Source organism: Nyctibius grandis, chromosome W (genome assembly GCF_013368605.1).
Source record: "Nyctibius grandis isolate bNycGra1 chromosome W, bNycGra1.pri, whole genome shotgun sequence".
Lineage (NCBI taxonomy): Eukaryota > Metazoa > Chordata > Aves > Nyctibiiformes > Nyctibiidae > Nyctibius > Nyctibius grandis.
The window spans coordinates 20,559,219-20,580,070 of NC_090694.1; the positions used below are offsets into that span (position 1 = coordinate 20,559,219).

Here is a 20,852-nt window from a genome sequence, read left to right on the forward strand (position 1 = left end):
TTACTTCTGGTCCCATCTGGACTGGTCCAAGGGCCACTGCATGGACTATCTCTTGTTTAATTTGCTCAAAAGCCTGTTGTTGCTCAGGGCCCCATTTAAAGTCATTCTTCCTTTGAGTTACTTCATAGAGAGGGCTCACAATCTGACTGTAATGGGGAATGGGCATCCTCCAGAAGCCTACTACACCTAGGAAAGCTTGTGTCTCCTTTTTGTTAGTTGGCAGAGACATGGGTCTTACTTTGTTGATCATATCCATTGGGATCTGACGACAGCCATCTTGCCAGAGTAGGTCTTGCAGGGGAACGCTGTCTCCTGATGACTGAGACATTCTTCGGTGCAGGTGGGGAGTGGGGTCTGTCCTCCATCTGGGACAATTTTTCCAAACACCTCACTGAGCAGTTCTGTGGATTTGTCAGATGGTTTTTCCACAACTGAGACGCTGACCCGTGGGGAGGAAAAGAGATTGTCTGCATATTGCTGCATCCGATTGTCTATGTCACCCACCGTTGGCGCCTCGGCATCTGCCCAGCTAAATAACGCTAATGTGTTGGCATACCACAGTGGCGCGCTCAGTACCCACTTGCGCCACATGGATCTGTTAACTATGAGTGCATCTGGATCTACTGGTGTCCATGGGTCATCCAGGGCAGCAAGAATCACGGATCGGGATCGGGGGCAGCAGGAAAACGGACGGAGTCCTCCTTGGACACTGGCCAAAGGCTCAAGCCGCAGAAGCAGCCCGAAGCAGCAGAAGCAGCCCAAGCAGGCAGAGGCCCCCAAAAAACAGCAGGCCAAGACCCTTGTGATCCCCCCGCTTTATACCGAGAATGATGTGTATGGGATGGAATACTTTTGTTGGTCAATTTTGGGTCACCTGCCCTGTCCGCTCCTCCCTGCAGGTGCGACCCCCCTTTGGCTCTTCACTCGTAATCAGTGAGGAATTTAGCAGTGACCTTGGGTTCTCTAAGAATAAGTACAGCAAGAGCCTTTCTGCAAAATATCCCTACCGGTGCCTCAGTGATAACTACAAACTTTGAGCGTTATCAGTCCTAGAAGCAGACACTGTCTGCAAAACATGTAGTTAGTTTCAGAAAGTGCAGTTACTTAGAAGAGACTTAGCTGCAAGTAAAAATCATTGAAAGGAAAATTTGCCTGGTTTAGGCCAAACCAGGACATTCCACCCCTTATTCCATACCATTCACGTCATACTCAGATCACCACTACCTTTTCATTTTCAAATATATACAGATATCACTAGTTTATGATTCATCTCTATACAAAGTTCTTTAAGTTCATTTAGTTCAGGATTGTGTGTTTCCATCTGGTTAGCAGTCTCTCAGGGCAGGAGACATGGTATGAGTTTTGTCACAGATCATGCCCACGGGTTGCAGGTTTAAGATGTCAGTCTCGAGGAGATTACTGGACGCCACTTGACGAAGCTAGCTCTGGTCTCATCACCATTGCCTTAACCTGAAAGACACTTATGAACACTGTTAGTATTATGCAGCAATTAACATCATACAGTTCAGAATTAAGTATTCTCACCCAGAATCAGATCACCTTCAGGGACACATCGGACTTCACTATCCTGCAGCATCACCCACCAAGTACATCCAGGTCCTTGAGCAAAAGCAATCCCACGAATGGATTTGCCTTTGTTCGTAGCAGGAAGAACACAGACAGTTTTTCCCAACAGATTCCTTTCATGCACCACAGGGACTTTATCCCCTTCTACTGTATGTAAAAGGTCTGACTGAGCAGGGCCAGCTCGATTGATAGATCCCCTGGTGTTAACTAACCAGGTGGCTTGTGCCAAATGCTTATCCCAGTTTTTAAAGGTTCCACCCCGCATTGCTTTTAGGGTAGTTTTTAACAGCCCATTGTACCGTTCAATTTTCCCAGATGCTGGTGCATGATAGGGGATGTGACATACCCATTCGATGCCATGCTCTTTGGCCCAGTTATCTATGAGACTGTTTTTGAAATGAGTCCCATTGTCCGACTCAATTGTCTCTGGCGTGCCGTGTCGCCACAAGATTTGCTTTTCAAGGCCCAGAATAGTGTTCCGGGCAGTGGCATGGGGCACAGAGTATGTTTCCAGCCATCCGGTGGTCGCCTCCACCATGGTAAGCACATAACATTTACCCTGGCAGGTTTGAGGGAGTGTGATGTAGTCAATTTGCCAGGCCTCCCCATATTTATATTTCAACCACCGTCCCCCATACCACAAAGGTTTTAACCATTTGGCTTGCTTAATTGCGGCGCATGTTTCACAATCATAGATAAACTGTGCAATAGAGTCCATAGTTAAGTCCACCCCTCGGTCACGAGCCCATCTGTATGTTGCATCTCTCCCTTGATGACCTGAAGTGTCATGAGCCCACCGAGCTAAAAATAGTTCACCTTTACGTTCCCAGTCCAAATCTATTTGGAACACTTTAGCAGCCTGATCTGCTTGTTGGTTGTTTTGATGTTCCTCAGTTGCCCGACTTTTAGGTACGTGAGCATCTACATGACGTACCTTCACGACTAGTTTCTCTAGCCGAGCAGCAATATCTTGCCACAGTTCAGCAGCCCAAATAGGTTTACCTTTACGCTGCCAGTTGCTTCGCTTCCACTGCTTTAACCACCCCCACAAGGCATTTGCCACCATCCATGAGTCAGTATAAAGATACAGCCTTGGCCACTTTTCTCGTTCAGCAATGTCTAAAGCCAGCTGGATGGCTTTTACTTCTGCAAATTGACTTGATTCACCTTGTCCTTCTGTGGCTTCTGTGACTCGTCGTCTAGGACTCCATACAGCAGCTTTCCACTTCCGATGCTTTCCTACAAGACGGCAGGATCCATCGGTGAACAGGACATACTGCTTCTCATCCTCTGGTAGTTCATTATATGGTGGGGCTTCTTCAGCACGTGTCACCTCCTTTTCTGGTGGCATTCCAAAGTCTTTGCCTTCTGGCCAGTCCATGACCACTTCTAAGATTCCTGGGCGATTAGGGTTTCCTATTCAAGCCCGCTGTGTAATTAATGCAATCCATTTACTCCATGTAGCATCAGTTGCATGATGAGTAGTAGGAACCTTACCCCTGAACATCCAGCCTAGTACTGGTAATCGGGGTGCCAGGAGAAGCTGTGCTTCAGTACCAATTACCTCTGAGGCAGCTCTAACTCCTTCATATGCTGCCAGTATCTCTTTTTCAGTTGGAGTGTAATTGGCCTCGGAGCCCTTGTATCCTTGACTCCAAAATCCTAGGGTTTGACGTCGAGTCTCCCTTGGCACTTTCTGCCAGAGGCTCCAGGTAGGACCATTGTCCCCAGCTGCAGTGTAGAGCACATTTTTAACATCTTGTCCCATGCAGACTGGTCCAAGGGCTACTGCATGCACAATCTCTTGTTTAATCTGTTCAAAAGCCTGTCGTTGTTCAGGGCCCCACTGAAAATCATTCTTCTTTCTGGTCACTTGATAAAGAGGGCATACAATCTGGCTGTAATCTGGAATATGCATTCTCCAGAAACCCACAATGCCTAAGAAGGCTTGTGTTTCCTTTTTGTTAGTTGGTGGGGACATAGCTGTTATTTTGTTGATCACCTCTATCGGGATCTGGCGATGCCCACCTTGCCATTTAATCCCTAAAAACTGGATCTCCTGGGCAGGTCCCTTGACCTTGCCTTTTTTTTATGGCAAAACCAGCTTTCAGAAGAATTTGGATTATTTTCTCCCCTTTGTCAAAAACTTCTGCTGCTGTATCACCCCATACAATGATGTCATCAATGTATTGCAAATGTTCTGGAGCTCCACCCTTTTCTAGTGCAGTCTGGATCAGTCCATGGAAAATAGTAGGACTGTGTTTCCACCCCTGGGGCAGTCGATTCCAGGTGTACTGGATACCTCTCCAGGTAAAAGCAAACTGTGGCCTGCACTTTGGTGCCAAGGGAATAGAGAAAAATGCATTAGCAATGTCTATGGTGGCATACCACTTGGCTGCCTTTGACTCCAGTTCATATTGAAGTTCTAGCATGTCTGGCACAGCAGCACTCAGAGGTGGTGTAACTTCATTTAGGCCACGATAGTCCACAGTTAATCTCCATTCTCCATTAGACTTTCGCACTGGCCATATAGGACTATTAAAGGGTGAGCAAGTCTTGCTAATCACTCCTTGATTTTCTAATTGTCTAATCAGTTTATGAATGGGGATCAGGGAGTCTCGATTGGTGCGATATTGTTGTCGGTGCACCGTGGTAGTGGCACCTGTTTTTCTTCAACTTTCAGCAACCCCACAACAGAAGGATCTTCTGAGAGGCCAGGCAAGGTAAACAGCTGTGTAATGTCCTCAGTCTCTACAGCTGCTATACCAAAGGCCCATCTATACCCTTTTGGGTCCTTAAAAAACCCTCTCTTGAGGTAGTCTATGCCAAGGATGCACAGACCATCTGGGCCAGTCACAATGGGGTGCTTTTTCCATTCATTTTTAGTTAGGCTCACTTCGTCCTCCAATGCAGATAACACTTGAGATCCCCCCGTTACTCCTGAAATACTGATAGATTCTGTCCCTTTATGATCCGATGGCATGAGGGTGCACTGTGCACCAGTGTCTACCAGGGCTCGATACCTTTGTGGTTTTAATGTGCCAGGCCATCGAATCCACACAGTCCAATAAATTCGGTTGTCCCTCTCCTCCACCTGGCTGGAGGCAGGGCACCTCTAATCAAGGAATGGATTTGTGCTGCTCACAGGGATTGGACCTTCATTTCCCCTATTCATATTTGGGAAATAGGGATCTGAGGCCCTTCTACCCTGACTAGAGTCCTGCTCATTGGTAACTGGAGCAGCCATCCTCCTAGGAAAATTCTCACTGGTATTTCTGTTAGCTTGCAACTCACGTACTCGTGCCTGTAGGGTACTGGTAGGTTGTCCATGCCATCTGCTCATGTCCTCCCCATAACCACGCAGGGCAAACCACAGGATACCTCATGACATGTTCCGTTTCCTTTGAGCCGCTTGTGACGGACAGAGTTTGTATGCCTTAAACAACTTGTTTGACAACTCTGGCTGGAGGAGGGTATGTGTACTACAGAGGCCTGCAAGTCTGGCAAGAGATAAGGGTTGTGGGAACAGAACAATACCCCTGCTGTGCCTTAATTGTTGTGATTTACAACTCTGGCTGGAGGAAGAGATAAGTCCCTCGGAGGCGGGATGGTATCTTTTCCTTGGGACCAGCCTACATGTGCAACAACTTTGCAAGGCCTCAACCACGCTGTGCAGAAGTGGGGTCATACAGCGGACACCACAACTAGGGGATCACGACCACCAGACACCCCTTGGGGGACCACCGACTCATTTCGAGAACAATCTAAGACTGCAAAGCGCAGGCGTCCCAATTAGCATGGGAAGCGAGCAGAGGGGGGGAGACAAGAGGGATGTTACCACCCTCTCCTATCTCGCATGCAAATGACCTAAAGTATTTAGACCTTCTCACTTGGGATGCTGGTGTGTGCTCCCGCCTGCCACCTGAGGACCGATCCTGCAAGCGATTTACCGGAGGAGCAACTCTGCAAGCAATTTACCGACTCTACAGACAACTTACATCGCTGGATCCAAGGGTGGTGATCTCTCTTTTCCTCTCTCATAGTCCTTTTCCCTTTTCTCTCTTTTCTCAATGCCTTTAGAAACCCAAGACACTTACAACCATGCAACTTTCCCTGTATTAATAAATTGTTCTTAATTTCATACCAGTTCTTTGGTGTCGTTTCACCTTAATTTACTCCAAGGGATTTATGCTAGTTGCGACCAGGTCGTAACACCGGTCCTGTAGGAGTGAGTTTTCTCCTAACGGCTGCAACGCGGGCCTGTGTAGGTAGAGAGTCAAGTTTATTCTCTATCCTGGACAGTTTGTCTGACAGTTGTTTAAATGAGTCCTTGTTTTCCTTAGTCAGTTTTTCCACAGCCGAGATGCGTGCCTGCAGTGGGGAAGAAATACTATCTTCATACTGTTGCATACAGTTAGCCATTTTACCCACACTAGGTCGTGCCATATCATCTTCTCCCCATACTAATATTGACAATGTATGGGTGTATGTCGGTGGAGCATTCTTCACAACCTTCCGGAACATGGATCGGTTGCATTCCACTTCATCAGGATTTACAGGATCTACAATTTCCCGTGGGTGTCTATAAATGATCTCTTGCACAGCTAGTTGTCTAAGGTAGTTAATACCTTTTTCTATAGTGGTCCATTTGCTTAGGTGGCTCATAAGATCATCTTTATAGGGATACCTGCTCTTTACGGCTGACAAGAGTCGCCTCCAGAGACTGATAGTGTTTGACTTTCTTGCAAGCGCCTTATCAATACCACCATCTCTGGACAGGGATCCCAACTGTCTGGCTTCTCTGCCATCCAATTGCATGCTATCTGCCCCATTATCCCAGCATCGGAGCAACCAGGTAATAATAGGTTCACCGTCATAACGGCTGAAGTCTTTCCTTATATTTCTCAGGTCCTTCAGGGATAAAGAGTGGTAGGTTATCTCTACGTCCGAGTCCTCCTCTTGTGATAGTTCTGCTTTAGAAGGACCTTTCTTCTGTGATGGGTCTGCTTTAAAAAGTTGATCAAGGAGACCCTCATCTGTGTCGGGCCCTGACTCTGCCTGAGAAGGGCCCTCACCTGGGTCATGTGATGGCTCTGCCTTAGAAGGCTCTGAGTCATCATCCTTCTCTTCACGAGATGATTTCTTTTGGTATTTCTTCCTGGTTACAGGGGCGGTTGGTACAGATCGGGTAGATGCTGGGGTTTGAGTGGATTTAGTGGCTGTAGCAGCAGCATAACACCTACAGCTGTCCCTGCACTGACATTTAATCTTATATCACATCAGAAACACATTCAGGACACCCAAAAATAAAAACATGCCCCACCCGAATTTCACAGAATATAGTGGAATCAGCTTGACAGAAAAGGAGAAGGTACTATTTACCAAAGTAAAATTGGAAGTGTAATCATTAACAAAATCAGATAAAGGACGCCCGGAGTGCGCAGATGAAGTCGCTGCTACCGAGATCGGAATAGTAACGGCCCAGTATATCATGGCATAAATCAGTATCAAACCCCATACCAAAATGATACATTTCGACCAGCGCCCATTGCTAAACCACATGTAAACATTAAGAAGAAGCAAGCAATAACACAGTGCCCACGGCAGGTAAGGCAGCATTGCAATACTCAACTGTGAAAGAAACTCTATAAAGAGACGAGATAACACAGCGTTCAAAAATGACATTATCATCTTAGCTATCTGTTTTAATTTCCAATCCCTCGTAAGCCTCAAAGGAAGAAATCTGACACTTCCCCAATGTGAAGCTGGGCTGTGTGCAGGCCACAGGGAGAGCTACAGATATGAAAATTTTTGATGGCAAAAAGCATTATGCTATATACTTGCACAGACTGCAAATTCCAAATCATCATGACTCCTTCTCCCAGTGAACTTGATAAAATTAGCATTTTTATTACTTGCCAAATTATATTCCATCACAAAAGATAAAAAAAGCAGCCACTGCTACAGAAAAAGTGTGGAAAATAGAGCAAGATACTAAAGGTCATCTTAAAGTATGTATCAATTATACATAATTGTTGCAACTGTGTACAAATTGCTATTTTGCTTTGACTTTGTCATATCCATATGCAATTATAGCAATTGCTGTGCACATTATCAAATTACTCCAGAAATCTTGTTGGTAATATGTTACTCTTTTCAGGTAATAAAGGTGAGAGAATCAAGAAAACAAAAGTGTTAAGAAAGAAGCTAGCAGGGAAGATGGATACACAGTAGTAAATTATCAGGATTTATATGCATCCCATTGAAGATGAGAATGAAAAGTGTATTTACATGCTAAATGACTGAGATGGCATGAGTGATTTCATCATTGACAACAACTACTTTGGGTGGAGTTCTTAAGAAAACTTTTTCATCAGTGCATACTTTTTTGAGAATCACATTTAACACTTCACAGTACCATGGGGAGCTACTTGAAATATTTCTAAACAAAACGGCACATGCAAGAAGCAGTTTTGGAAAAGCTGGAGTGTAAATCACCTGCAGCAAAATCCTTGCAGATTATACTTTGTTTGTATTTAAACATGTTAGCCTGGAATTGCTCAGACCCACACAAAACTGGAACAATGTATTGCAATCAATAGTATGTCACACCTGAGTCAGAGTGGGCAATGCCTGCCCAAAGAGACTCAGGAGCGCCCCAAGCTTCACCAGCAAAGAAAAATTGAGCATGTATAGCTACATCACAGAAAGTAGTTCCTCTTTGGCCAAAAGCCACAAAAGTAAGTATATTGATTTTTTTTCTCAATGTCAGGGGGCACCACTGCTTTCCACAAGCAAGAGAGCTGTGAATTATTATGGTATTTCTTAACGCCTTGGTAAAGCACATCCGGGCTGTACCACAGGCACACAGCATGGGTTAGCATCAGTGTGAGCCGTAGATGCACCACGACAGTAAGAGCTTACAAACGGCGCCCCGCCCGCTTGCTTTGCCCGGAAGGACACGGGCACCGACCTGCCAACGGGAGATGAGGCAGAGCAGGGCTCCCATAGGCAACAAGAGAGAGTCTGAGTGCCGGGTGGACAGCTCGGAGCGGCCGACTTGTCGATCGATCAGCATATGTAAATAAGCCGCATCCTGCCGCCCAATGAGGAAATAAGAAGAGGGGAGCGCGGTGACCCATTGGTGGGCAGCTTATGGTGAGATGGCGTGTTCCCTGTTCCTGATCGAGTCTCGAGCTGTACAGCGTTCGCCGAGTGGTTGCCCCAGCGACGCAGCGAGTGACGCGGAGTGGTCTGGGCGTGCCGGGCTCTCGCCATTGGCTACACGATCGCGCGATGGCGGCGGCTGGCGTGTCGTGCCCCGGGTGTCCTTGCTCAGAGAGGAGCGGCAGCCTCAGTCCGCAGCGCGGCGGGAAGGAGGAAGGTGTAGTCTGTGTGCGGCGGGCAGTGCCAGGGTGGTGAGCGGGGACCGGTGGGGCAGGGGAGGGCATGAGGGCCACGTTTGGGTCAGGCGCGGTGCGGACAGCCCGCCGTTTCGACACGGGTCCTCCGTGGCCGGGAGACGGGCTGCGGCTCTGGGCCCCGAGCGGCTCCTCGGAGATCGGCCACATAACGGTGGCGCGGGGGCGACCACTGTCGCCATCGCTGCCCCCAGGGAGCAGCGGCGGCGGCCCCGCGTCCTGGCCCGCCTTACTTGCTGCCCTGAGTGGCGGGCGGGGAAGGTCAGAGCCGCTGTCCCGGTGCCTCCTCCTTGACGTCGGAGGGCGCGGCCCCGCGGGGTGGGCCGCGGGGCCGAGGGAGGCTGGCCGCGGCACCTGCCACCCGCAGCACCCCTGGGCGGGCTGCCGTTGCGCAGGCCTCGCCAGCTCTTCGCCTGGCAACGCGCGGGGGATCTGCGGCTGTAGGGAGAAATTCAGCCTTCCCCGTGCCCCGCCCCCCCCCCCCGCTTCCAGCCCCTGTGCCGGCTTCCACCGGGCTGCGGACCGCCCTGCTCCGCGGCCCAGCCTAGGTCGCACTGGAGAGCTGTGCCCCCAGCCTTTCGCAAGGGGTTTGAGGGGCTACAGTGATGGGCCTGCGTGAGTGTGGTTTCCATTTTTAAAAACAAAAAACGCTACCTGATAGTTTGACACTATCCATGTGGTGTCATATGCTTTTCAGGTGAGCTCTGCACAGGTTTTAGTTCAGCTATTTTTGCCACTCGATTCCTTTATAATACTGTAGATATTGCTGAGTCAGCCAACAAGAGATGGGAAATTTGTGCTGATCTAATAGATGGTGTTGCAGAGGATTGCTCTGAGGTTAGTGAGAGCTGTATGACAAATCTTAGGTATTTAAGCCGAATAGTCATACAGTTAAGTGGCAGATTAATGCTCTAAAGCATTACATACAACCAAGCTAGTTTGCTTTTAACACTAGTTAAGTTTTTGAAGGGGTTGCAGTTGGGGTTTTTTGTTTGTAATTTGTTTTGATTCCCAGAATGGATTGCTTTATGTAATAGTCTCCTGGAAATTTTTGATTGAAAACAAAGGCAAGCAGGAAATGGATAGGATTTATAAAGCATCCCTTTTGAACCACCATTTTGAAATTTAACAAAATTATATTAATGATAAACTTCAGCTTTATATGTTATGTCTTGCTAATTTCAAGCTATAAGTCAGTGTAGCTATAAAAATATTTTAAAGAGAATTAGGAATATGAGCTGATAATATGAATTGAATTTTTTTTTACAGCACTCTAGTGCAGAATCGGTGCATGAAATCTTCATCAATGTTTTCTAGAAAAGCCAATTGCATAGCAAAAAAAATAAAAGATGCACTTCAGGCAGGTTAAATAAACATGAAGGCTTTAAAGAACCCTTTTAGATTAGGAGTTACTGCTACTCAGTTAACCCCAAGATCAGCAGTGAAGCATCCTGTATTTCATAGCAGCAGTTAATTATAAAACATTGGCTAATAATAGATATTATGGAGAGTTATTTTCATAATCAAATGAATGGATTTTTCCCTAATTGATTTTTGTGAAGCCATTTTACACTTACTAGTTTTGCTTAGAAATGTGAGAATAATATCTGAAGAAAGATTTTGGAATCTTTCTAGATCTAATAACAATTTGTTAATTGCCTAGATAATAATTCCAACTGTCATAATTTAGGAGTTGTGTTACTAATTGTAGGACCCTATATAGTCATGTAATAAGTATTAATTCTGATTTTCCTGAAACAGTGTGGTATTCAAAAGTATTAGTATTTTCATAGGATATTGCTATGCCTTTTCTAATTTTTGCTTTGTTTCAAAATCTTTGGCACTAAGATATTCCTCTGTCTATGTCTTATTTTAGTTTTCCTAATTAAAAGATACCTTCCATGCTGCTGAGGAAAAACCATAATACCACTTTGGAACAGTTTTGCAAGAACATAAATTTACAAAACAGTATGTAGATTATATTACACAGGGAAAACCTAAGGATAATGTTGACTTTAAAATGAGATTTTTGTTGTGTGTTGTTGGTTTTGTTTGTGTGGGGTTTTTTTGTTGTGGTTTTTTTTTTTTTTTTTTTAAAGCCTTCTGTCAGGAAATGAAAGAATTTGTTCATAATGAAGGCAGTCCTCTCAATGATTTTCCCCAGTTAGTTCCATCAGCCATGAAAATCCTGCCACACCTTCACCATGGAAGGATAAAAAAATATATTGGGCTATTGATGCTCATATGATAGAGATTGGCACTGGTAGGAAACCAAGATGATTCTGGTATCTTCAGTAACACTAAGCAGATAATTTGCCCTGTCTATTATTTTCTCCATTGAATGACAGCTTCATTTATGATGTCCAAGCAAAAGAAGTAATATGAGAAAGACTGTCTTCCCAGAAGCCTGATTGTTACTTTTAAGACACTTTGAAGTGACAGTGTGTAGAGCCCTCAATCTTCTATGGAAATCTCCACAGTGCTAGGTTTGTACATGTAAATATTGAACTATAGAATGTCTCTATAAGTCAGACTACTATTTAAGCATCTTTTGAACTCTAGGATATAGTTAACATTCATCACAGATTCTTATAAGTTGTTGATTTTGTGCAATGAGAAAAGCAAAGTCCCAGTACTAATGTATTTAAGAGAGTGTTTTATGGCATTTTGTTTCTATCTATGTTTCATGAGTAAACATCCTTGATGAACTTGTCTAAAGGTACAACACAGAGCAAATAGACTAGGATGCAGTTTTTGTACAGAATATCCATGTTCTCAGTTATGTGAAAGAGAGGTGTGAGAGTTTCTGTTGAATGTTATCTAAATCAAAGGGGATGATGAAATGCATCAGTAACCTGGGAATTAGTTATGGGTACAAGAGAACCATAGCAGAATACTGTATGTGAGAAGGATTCATGTGTTTCAGATGAAGAAAGAACTGGTTTAAATGTGATGAACTTGCATCACTGAAGAATATTGAGCAGAAAGTAAAGAAGACACAATAGTAAAGAAGACACAATCAGAAGAAGATAACATTGCAATTCCTGCTGTTGAAATTGAGCATTACCAACAATGGTTTGTTGGCAACTTATATAGTTAAAATAAAGTTAAACAATATTTTGATAGGAAGAGTGAGTAGAAAGAAGTAACAGAATTTAGTGAGTGCTTACATAGAGAGGTGGTAAAAACAAGAAGTTGGAGTCGAAGTGGTATTATCAAAATTGTGTGACGGGAAGATATTAAGAGATGTCATGAAAGTGGTGGAGTCTTGTTAGTAAGACTTTTTGAAGAAACAAGGGAGAAGTGTATTAAAAAAAAGGATTGAGAAAGCAAGAGCAGATCATATTGTATTTCAGAAGATTAGAAATTACATGGAAAGTTGAAAGGTGAAGATGAGTTTCTTTACTCATCTGTTACCTAACTTGTTTTGGTTTGCTTGGGTTTGGTTTGTTTTGTTTTTCTGAAAGATGACTTGCAGAAATTTATATAGCTCTATCCTTTTTCCCCTAATCTCATACTTGCTTATATGAAATACTCTTTTGTTGCAGGTTTGCTAAGTATAGAAAAACAGTCTTGAAAATGTTATCCAGACTCTTTCGAATGCATGGCCTTTTTATAGCCTCTCATCCATGGGAAGTCATTGTGGGAACAGTGACTCTCACCATCTGTATGATGTCCATGAAGATGTTCACTGGGAATGATAAGATATGTGGCTGGAATTATGAGTGCCCCAAACTTGAAGAAGTAAGGATTTAAATTTATGTTATAGTACTTACTGTTAATCTGTAGATGAAGGGTTTTCTGTAGAATAAGATCAGGTTGTGATATATTAGGAGGAAAGTAGCTATACAGAAACTTCTTTATTGCCTTCTTTTCCCATGCTGGATATTAAAGCTGGATGCAAGCAGTGATGGGCCTACAGAAGGTTTTCATTAAGCCTAACTTTCAGTGGCATGGTATCTAGTGAGCAAGCATTTGATATTCATAGTTTGCAATATTTTAATCTTTTTAAGACAGACTAGCAGTGATACTTACTTTAATCCAAAGCTTCATTTTTATAGAAGCATAGAATGGTTTCGGTTGGAAGGGACCTTAAAGATCATCTAGTTCCAACCCCCCTGCCATGGGCAGGGTCACCTTTCCACTAGACCAGGTTGCTCAAAGCCCCATCCAACCTGGCCTTAAACATTGCCAGGGAGGGGGCAGCCACAACTTCTCTGGGCAACCTGTTCCAGTGTCTCACCACCCTCACAGTAAAGAATTTCTTCCTAAGATCTAACATAAATCTACCCTCTTTCAGTTTAAAACCATTCCCCCTCGTCCTATCACTACATGCCCTTGTAATAAGTCCCTCTCCAGCTTTCCTGTAGGCCCCCTTCAGGTACTGGAAGGCTGCTAGAAGGTCTCCCCGGAGCCTTCTCTTCTCCAGGCTGAACAGCCCCAACTCTCTCAGCCTGTCTTCATAGGAGAGGTGCTCCAGCCCTCTGATCATCTTCATGGCCCTCCTCTGGACTCGTTCCAACAGCTCCATGTCCTTCTTATGTTGGGGGCCCCAGAGCTGGACGCAGTATTCCAGGTGGGGTCTGACGAGAGCAGAGTAGAGGGGCAGAATCACCTCCCTCGACCTGCTGGCCATGCTGCTTTTGATGCAGCCCAGGAAATGGTTGGCCTTCTGGGCTGCAAGTGCACATTGCTGGCTCATGTTGAGCTTCTCATCAACCATCACCCCCAAGTCCTTCTCCTCAGGGCTGCTCTCAATCCATTCTCCGCCCAGCCTGTATTTGTACTTGGGATTGCGCTGACCCGCGTGCAGGACCTTGCACTTGGCCTTGTTGAACTTCATCCGGTTCGCACAGGCCCAGCTCTCAAGCCTGTCAAGGTCCCTCTGGATGGCATCCCTTCCCTCCAGCGTGTCGACCGCACCACACAGCTTGGTGTCGTCAGCAAACTTGCCGAGGGTGTGCTCAATCCCACTGTCCATGTCAACGACAAAGATGTTAAACAGTGCCGGTCCCAATACCGACCCCTGAGGAACACCACTCATCACTGGTCTCCACTTGGACATCGAGCTACTGACCGCAACTCTTTGAGTGCGACCATCCAGCCAATTGCTTATCCACTGAGTAGACCATCCATCAAGTCCATGTTTTTCCAATTTAGAGACAAGGGTATCATGCAGGACAGTGTCAAATGCTTTCCACACGTCCAGGTAGATGACATCAGTTGCTCTTCCCCTATCCACCAGCACTGTAACCCTGTTGTAGAAGGCCACCAAATTAGTCAGGCACTATTTGCCCTTAGTGAAGCTATGTTGGCTGTCACCAATCACCTCCTTGATTTCCATGTGCCTCAGTATAGTTTCCAGGAGGATCTGCTCCATGATCTTGCCAGGCACAGAGGTGAGACTGACTGGCCTGTAGTTCCCCAGATCTTCTTTTTTTTCCTTCTTAAAAATGGGGGTTATGTTTCCCCTTTTCCAGTCAGTGGGAACCTCACCAGACTGCCACAACTTCTCAAAAATGATGGACAGTGGCTTAGCAACTTCATCCACCAGTTCCCTCAGGACCCATAGATGCACCTCATGAGGTCCCATAGACTTGTGCACCTTCAGGTATCTTAGATGGTCTCGAACCTGATCTTCTCCTACAGTGGGTGGTTCTTCATTCTCCCAGTCTCCCCATTTGCCTTCTGCGACTTGGGCAGTGTGGCTTGAGCACTTGCTGGTGAAGACTGAGGCAAAAAAGTCATTGAGTACCTCAGCCTTCTCCATATCCCGAGTAACCAGGTCTCCCATTTCCTTCTGGAGAGGGCCCGCATTTTCCCCAGTCTTCCTTTTGTCACTGTGTCCTGGTTTCATGGGATAAAATTTATAGAAGCAAGTTTCTGTTAGATTTTGTTTCAGTTTGTGGCTACCCATGGTGATCAAGGGCAGCTGACCCAGGCTGGCCCACAGGTGTATTATATATCATTAACATCAAGTTCACTACAAAAGGCAAAGCTTCTGGGGGAGTAGTGAGGTTCTTTTTGCTCTCCTATTTTCTTTTCTACTCTTCCTCTTTCACATTCTCAAGGATTGCTCTTCCTGGAGCAACTTGCCAGTGCTCTGTAACTAAGTATAATTTTCTGTGTTCTGTATTATCATTGATATTGGTTTCTTTATTAAATCTGTTTAACCCACGAGTCTCCCTCCTTTTCCCAGTTCCCTTCCTTGATTGGGGAAGGGACATTGGGTGAGAGAAAAACTGTTATTGTTTAGCCCCGGGTGTAGGCTAAATGATGACAGATTATTTGGTGCCCAATGTAAATAGCTCACCTGGGAGAACTGCAGGCCTTTGATCTAAGAGTCTCAGAGGGCTGAAGTTTTCACAGACTTGACTGCTTTTGTTATGAGCATTCATGTTTGTTACTGGTTTTGTGTGGTTTATCAGTTCTGGGCATGGACTTAGAGGTATCATTCTGCTATGTTGTTTGGCATTGGTTTATGGTATTATAAATTCTTTTGGAACTGTGCCCATTTCTGATTTCTATGGAATGGGTGACATGTACTTTCCTTTTCCCTCAAGGCTGATCTCACTGGCTTTTGAGAATTTTGAATACCCTTGGGATGTTTCAACCACCATGTTCATATTATCAGGCCTTTTGAATGTCTTTCAGTTCTTGTTCTCACTTCAACATGGGTATAAGGGTGGATACAGCACAGCTGCTGCTACCACTGTAACAGACACTGCAGCTGCCCCGCCACCCACAACTGGAAACGCAGATGCTCAGACCCTGCCAGTCCCTACAGCAGGCACCCTGGCTACCCCAGAGGCTATTCAGATCTCTGCACTGGGTACTGTGATTGCTCAACTCCAGGAAGCACTTGGTGCAATTACCCAGACTTTGGCAAGAAGGGCTGCAGCTTATCAGCCCCCGGTGATGGGCGATGCAGCTAACCTAGGGACTCAACCAGTGCCGGTATCAGTCACCTCTATACAGAAGACAAAAACCACAAAAAGAGTAGTTCGTGGTGGCCTACCAGGGACATCACAGGAGGCTGAGCCAGAGGTAACCACTCGATCCCTATCCCTGAGTGAGCTGTGAGATATACGTAAAGATTACAGCCGTCACGAAGGCGAGCAACTTGTTACTTGGCTGCTCTGCTGCTGGGATAATGGAGCCGATGGTTTCGACTTAGATGGTAGAGAAGCCAAGCAGCTGGGCCCAATGGCTAGAGAAGTGGGTCTTGCAACTGGTGCAGAGCCCCTCACTGTCTGGAGGTGACTCCTGCAAAGCCTAAGGAACAGGTATCCCTTTAGGGATGATGTCAAATAGCTGTGTGGGAGCTGATTTTTGAGGAACTGGATGACCCACAGACACCACTAGATCCAGATGCACTCAAAGTTACCGGACCCATGTGGCGCAAGTGGGTACTGAGCGCACCACTGTCATATGGCAACACATTGGCATTATTTAGCTGGGGAGATGCTGAGGCACCAGCGGTGGGTGACGTAGATAATTGGATGCAGCAATATGCAAGCAATCTCTTTTCTTTCCCATGGGCCAGCGTCTCCACTGTGGAAAAACTGTCTGACAGATCCACAGAACTGCTCGGTAAGGTGTTGGAAAAATTGTCCCAGATGGAGTACAGACCCCACTCCCTGCCTGCACTGAAGAATATCTCAGCCATCAGGAGGCAGTGTCCCCCTGCAAGACCTACTCGGGAGAGATGGTACACATCATGAGGCACCCTGTGGTTTTTCCTGTGTGACCATGGAGGAGACATGAGGAAATGGGATGGAAAACCTACCTCGGCTTTACAGACAGGCGTATGTAAGTTACAAGGTGAACTGATTAGGAATGGGGCTTCTTCCAGGAAACTTGTTGCTCCAATTTCCAATGGGAAGCTCTCCAGACAGTGTAGATGGGCTTCGGATCCCTATTTACCAGGTGTGAATAATGGGGATCAAATCTACATGAGCTGCTTGAACCGAGATATTGATAACGAACGCTATGTTCAGGATTAGAGGGGCCCTGCCTTCAGCCAGGTGGAGGAGAGGGACAACCGTGGTTTTTGGACTGTGTGGATTCGATGGCCTGGCACATCAGAAATAGAGCAGTATAAGGCTCTAGTGGACACTGGTGCAGAATGCACCCTAATACCATCAAACTATAAAGGGACAGAATCAATTTCTGTCTCTAGCGTGACAGGGGGCTCCCAAGAGCTGACTGTACTGGAAGCTGAAGTGAGTCTGACTGGGACTGAGTGGCAGATGCACCCTATTGTGACTAGCGCAGATGCCCCATGCATTCTTGGTGTAGATTACCTGACAGGAGGGTATTTCGAGGACCCGAGGGGGTACCGGTGGCTGTTTGGTGTAGTGGCTATGGAGACAGAAGAAATGAAACAGCTGTCTACCCTGCCTGGTCTATCAGAGGACCCTTCTATTGTGGGGCTGCTGAGGGTCGAGGAGCAGAAGGTGCCCATTGCTACTACAATGGTTCACCGATGGCAATATCGGACTAACAGAGACTCACTGATCCCCATCCATGAGCTGATCTATCACCTGGAGAACCAAGGAGTGATCAGCAAAACGCACTCCCCCTTCAACAGTCCCACATGACCAGTGTGAAAGTCTAATGGGGAATGGAGACTAACTGTGGATTATCATAGCCTGAATGAAGTCACACCACAGCTGAGTGCTGCCGTGCCGGACATGTTAGAACTCCATCATGAACTGGAGTCAAAGGCAGCCAAGTGGTATGTCATGACTGACATCGCAAATGTGTCTTTCTCCATTCCTTTGGCAGTGGAGTGTAGGCAACAGTTTGCCTACAGGGTGGAGCTCCGGAACACCTGCAGTACATTGATGACATCATTGTATGGGATAACAGAGCAGGAGAAGTTTTTGAGAAAGGGGAAGAAGTCATTCAAATGCTTCTGGAAGCTGGTTTTGCCATCAAATGCGCTAAGGTCAAGGGACCTGCAAAGGAGATCCAGTTTTTAGGAATCGAGTGGCAAGATGGCTGCCATCAGATCCCAAAGGACGTAATTAACAATATAACAGCCATGTCTCCGCCAACTAACAAAAAGGAGACACAAGCTTTCCTAGGCGTAGTAGGCTTCTGGAGGATGCACATTCCCCATTACAGTCAGATTGTGAGCCCCCTCTGTGAAGTGACTCGGAAGAAGAATGACTTTGAATGGGGCCCTGAGCAACAACAGGCTTTTGAGCAAATTAAGCAAGAGATAGTCCATGCAGTGGCCCTTGGACCAGTCTGGACGGGACCAGATGTAAAGAACATCCTCTACACTGCAGCCAGGGAGAACATTCCTACCTGGAGCCTCTGGCAAAAGGCACCAGGGGAGACTTGAGGTCGACCCCTAGGTTTTTGGAGCTGGGGATACAGAGGATCAGAGGACAGTTATACTCCAACTGAAAAAGAGATATTGGCAGCCTATGAAGGAGTTCGAGATGCCTTAGAAGTAATTGGTAAACGAAGACACACTGACATACCTATGGAAGCTTTTCTTGTTGCCCTTGATGTCCCTGGCCAGCTTTAATTCTATCAGGGCTTTAGCTTTCCTAACTTGGTCCCTGGCTGCTCGGACAATTTCTCTGTATTCCTCCCAGGCTACCTGCCCTTGCTTCCATACTCTGTAGGCTTCCTTTTTGTGGCTGAGGTTGTCCCAGAGCTCCTTGTTCATCCATGCAGGCCTCCTGGCGTTTTTGCCTGCCTTCCTCTTTGTTGGGATGCATTGCTCCTGAGCCTGGAGGATGTGGTCCTTGAATACTAACCAGCTTTCCTGGGCCCCTCTTCCTTCCAGGGCTTTGTCCCAAGGGACTCTACCAAGCAGGTCCCTGAGGAGGCCAAAGTCTGCTCTCCTGAAGTCCAGCACTGTGAGCTTGCTGTGCACCCTCCTCGCTGCCCTAAGGATCTTGAACTCCACCATTTCATGGTCACTGCAGCCAAGGCTGCCCTTGAGCTTCACATTCTCCACCAGCCTCTCCTTGTTGGTGAGAACAAGGTCCAGCATGGCAGCTCTCCTCATTGTCTTCTCTGTCACTTGGAGAAGGAAGTTATCATCCACGCATTCCAGGAACCTCCTGGATTGCTTGTGCCCAGCTGTGTTGTCCCTCCAACAGATATCGGGATGGTTGAAGTCCCCCATGAGGACCAGGGCTTGTGAATGTGAGGCTACTGCTATCTGTCTGTAGAGGGCCTCATCTGCTCAGTCTTCCTGGTCAGGTGGCCTGTAGCAGATGCCCACTATAAGGTCTCCATCCCTGCCCTCCCTTTAATCCTGACCCATAAGCTCTCTGGTGGCTCCTCCTCCATCCCCAGGCAGAGCTCCATGCACTCCAGCTGGTCACTGACGTAGAGGGCAACACCCCCTCCTCATCTCCCCTGCCTGTCCTTCCTAAAGAGCCTGTATCCCTCCATTCCAACACTCCAGTCATAGGAGCCATCCCACCACGTCTCTGTGATGCCAGTAAGATCACTTGCAAGCATACGCATGTCTCTAGCTCCTCTTGTTTCCTCCCCATGCTCCGTGCGTTTGCATAGAGGCATTTCAGTGCAGCTTCACAATGGATTTTTTTTGTTATTGAAACTTAACAAGTTACTACTTAATGTAAAAGCTAACTAAATCACTTTGTATTTCAAACAGGATGTTCTGAGCAGCGACATCATCATCCTGACAATCACACGCTGTATAGCAATCCTTTATATATATTTCCAGTTTCAGAACCTAAGGCAGCTTGGGTCAAAATACATTTTAGGTACTGTATCTGATTTTTTTTTTTTTTTTATTTGCTGTATGCATTTTAATGTTTTTTTTAAAAATATAAATTGGTAATAAGAGTTTTAATACTTATCTACAGAACAGGGTTATTTTAATTATTTGCCAGATAGCAGAACAAATGTTCTGCACAGATCAAAGTGCAATTCTTTTTTTTTTTTTTTAAGAGAAATTGTGAAGGATTATATAAACACTGGAAATTTAATTATTGAAGTAATTGTTTATTGTGTGAAACTCTAAAAATATAGAGCTGTTTAAGCCAGTTTTCATTTTTGCTGATAAGTGAGATTTGTGGCTTTTATTTCTCACAGTCTTACTTTGAATGCAATACAAATTTTAAATTTAAATATCTGTATAAAAATAGCATCCTCATCAGTTTGTATCTCAACTGCTGTTTATGCACTCTGAGAGATGAGAATTGTAATTTGTTTGCTTCAGAATTCATCTGAAGGCATAGTATTTCTTTCTTTCTTTCCTTTTTTTCTTTTTTTTCCCCTTTCTCTCCCAATATATATAAAAAAGAATTTTCCAATTTTTTTTTTAAAGGTATTGCTGGCCTCTTCACAATCTTCTCAAGTTTTGTTTTTAGTACAGTGGTAATTCACTTCTTGGATAAAGAATTGACAGGTTTAAAGTAAGTAATGAATTGTTGTTTTGTATTTCTTGCTTGAATTTTTTTTCCTGTACAATAAACCTTGAATTGGGAGGTCTATAGGGACATGGCCAGGTCGTGTAGGGAGAAGATTAGAAGGGCCAAAGCTCAATTAGAGCTTGATTTGGCTGCTACAGTCAAAGACAACAAAAAAAGCTTTTACAAATACATCAACAGCAAAAGGAGGGTCAAGGAGAGCCTCCACCACTTGCTGAATGAGGAGGGTAGTGTAGTGTCAGGGGATGAGGAAAAGGCAGAGGTGCTCAATGCCTTCTTTGCCTCGGTCTTTAATGTCAAGACCGGTTGTCCTCAGGAGACTCGTCCCCCAGAGCCTGAAGTTAGGGACGGGGGGCTGTGTGAACCTCCCGTAATCCAGGAGGAGACGGTTAGTGACCTGCTGTGCCAGTTG

At 45.6% G+C, this 20,852-nt stretch overlaps 1 protein-coding gene across 9 annotated transcripts in view; it reads left to right on the plus strand.

Moving 5' to 3' along the window:
• The first annotated feature begins 8,873 nt into the window (after positions 1 to 8,873).
• LOC137675774 (3-hydroxy-3-methylglutaryl-coenzyme A reductase-like) overlaps positions 8,874 to 20,852 on the plus strand; it is a 28,722-nt gene continuing 16,743 nt past the window's right edge. For 2 of the 9 annotated variants that reach the window (XM_068421984.1, XM_068421987.1), the window contains exons 1-4: positions 8,874 to 9,005; positions 12,557 to 12,752; positions 19,660 to 19,771; positions 20,338 to 20,425. In XM_068421984.1, coding sequence (XP_068278085.1) covers positions 8,884 to 9,005; positions 12,557 to 12,752; positions 19,660 to 19,771; positions 20,338 to 20,425 — 518 coding nt within the window. In that variant the 5' untranslated portion in view covers positions 8,874 to 8,883. Of the gene's footprint in view, positions 9,006 to 9,613; positions 9,706 to 10,878; positions 11,495 to 11,999; positions 12,084 to 12,556; positions 12,753 to 19,659; positions 19,772 to 20,337; positions 20,426 to 20,852 lie in introns of those variants that run through there. The other 7 variants (XM_068421989.1, XM_068421988.1, XM_068421991.1 and 4 more) reach the window with 7 other exon arrangements.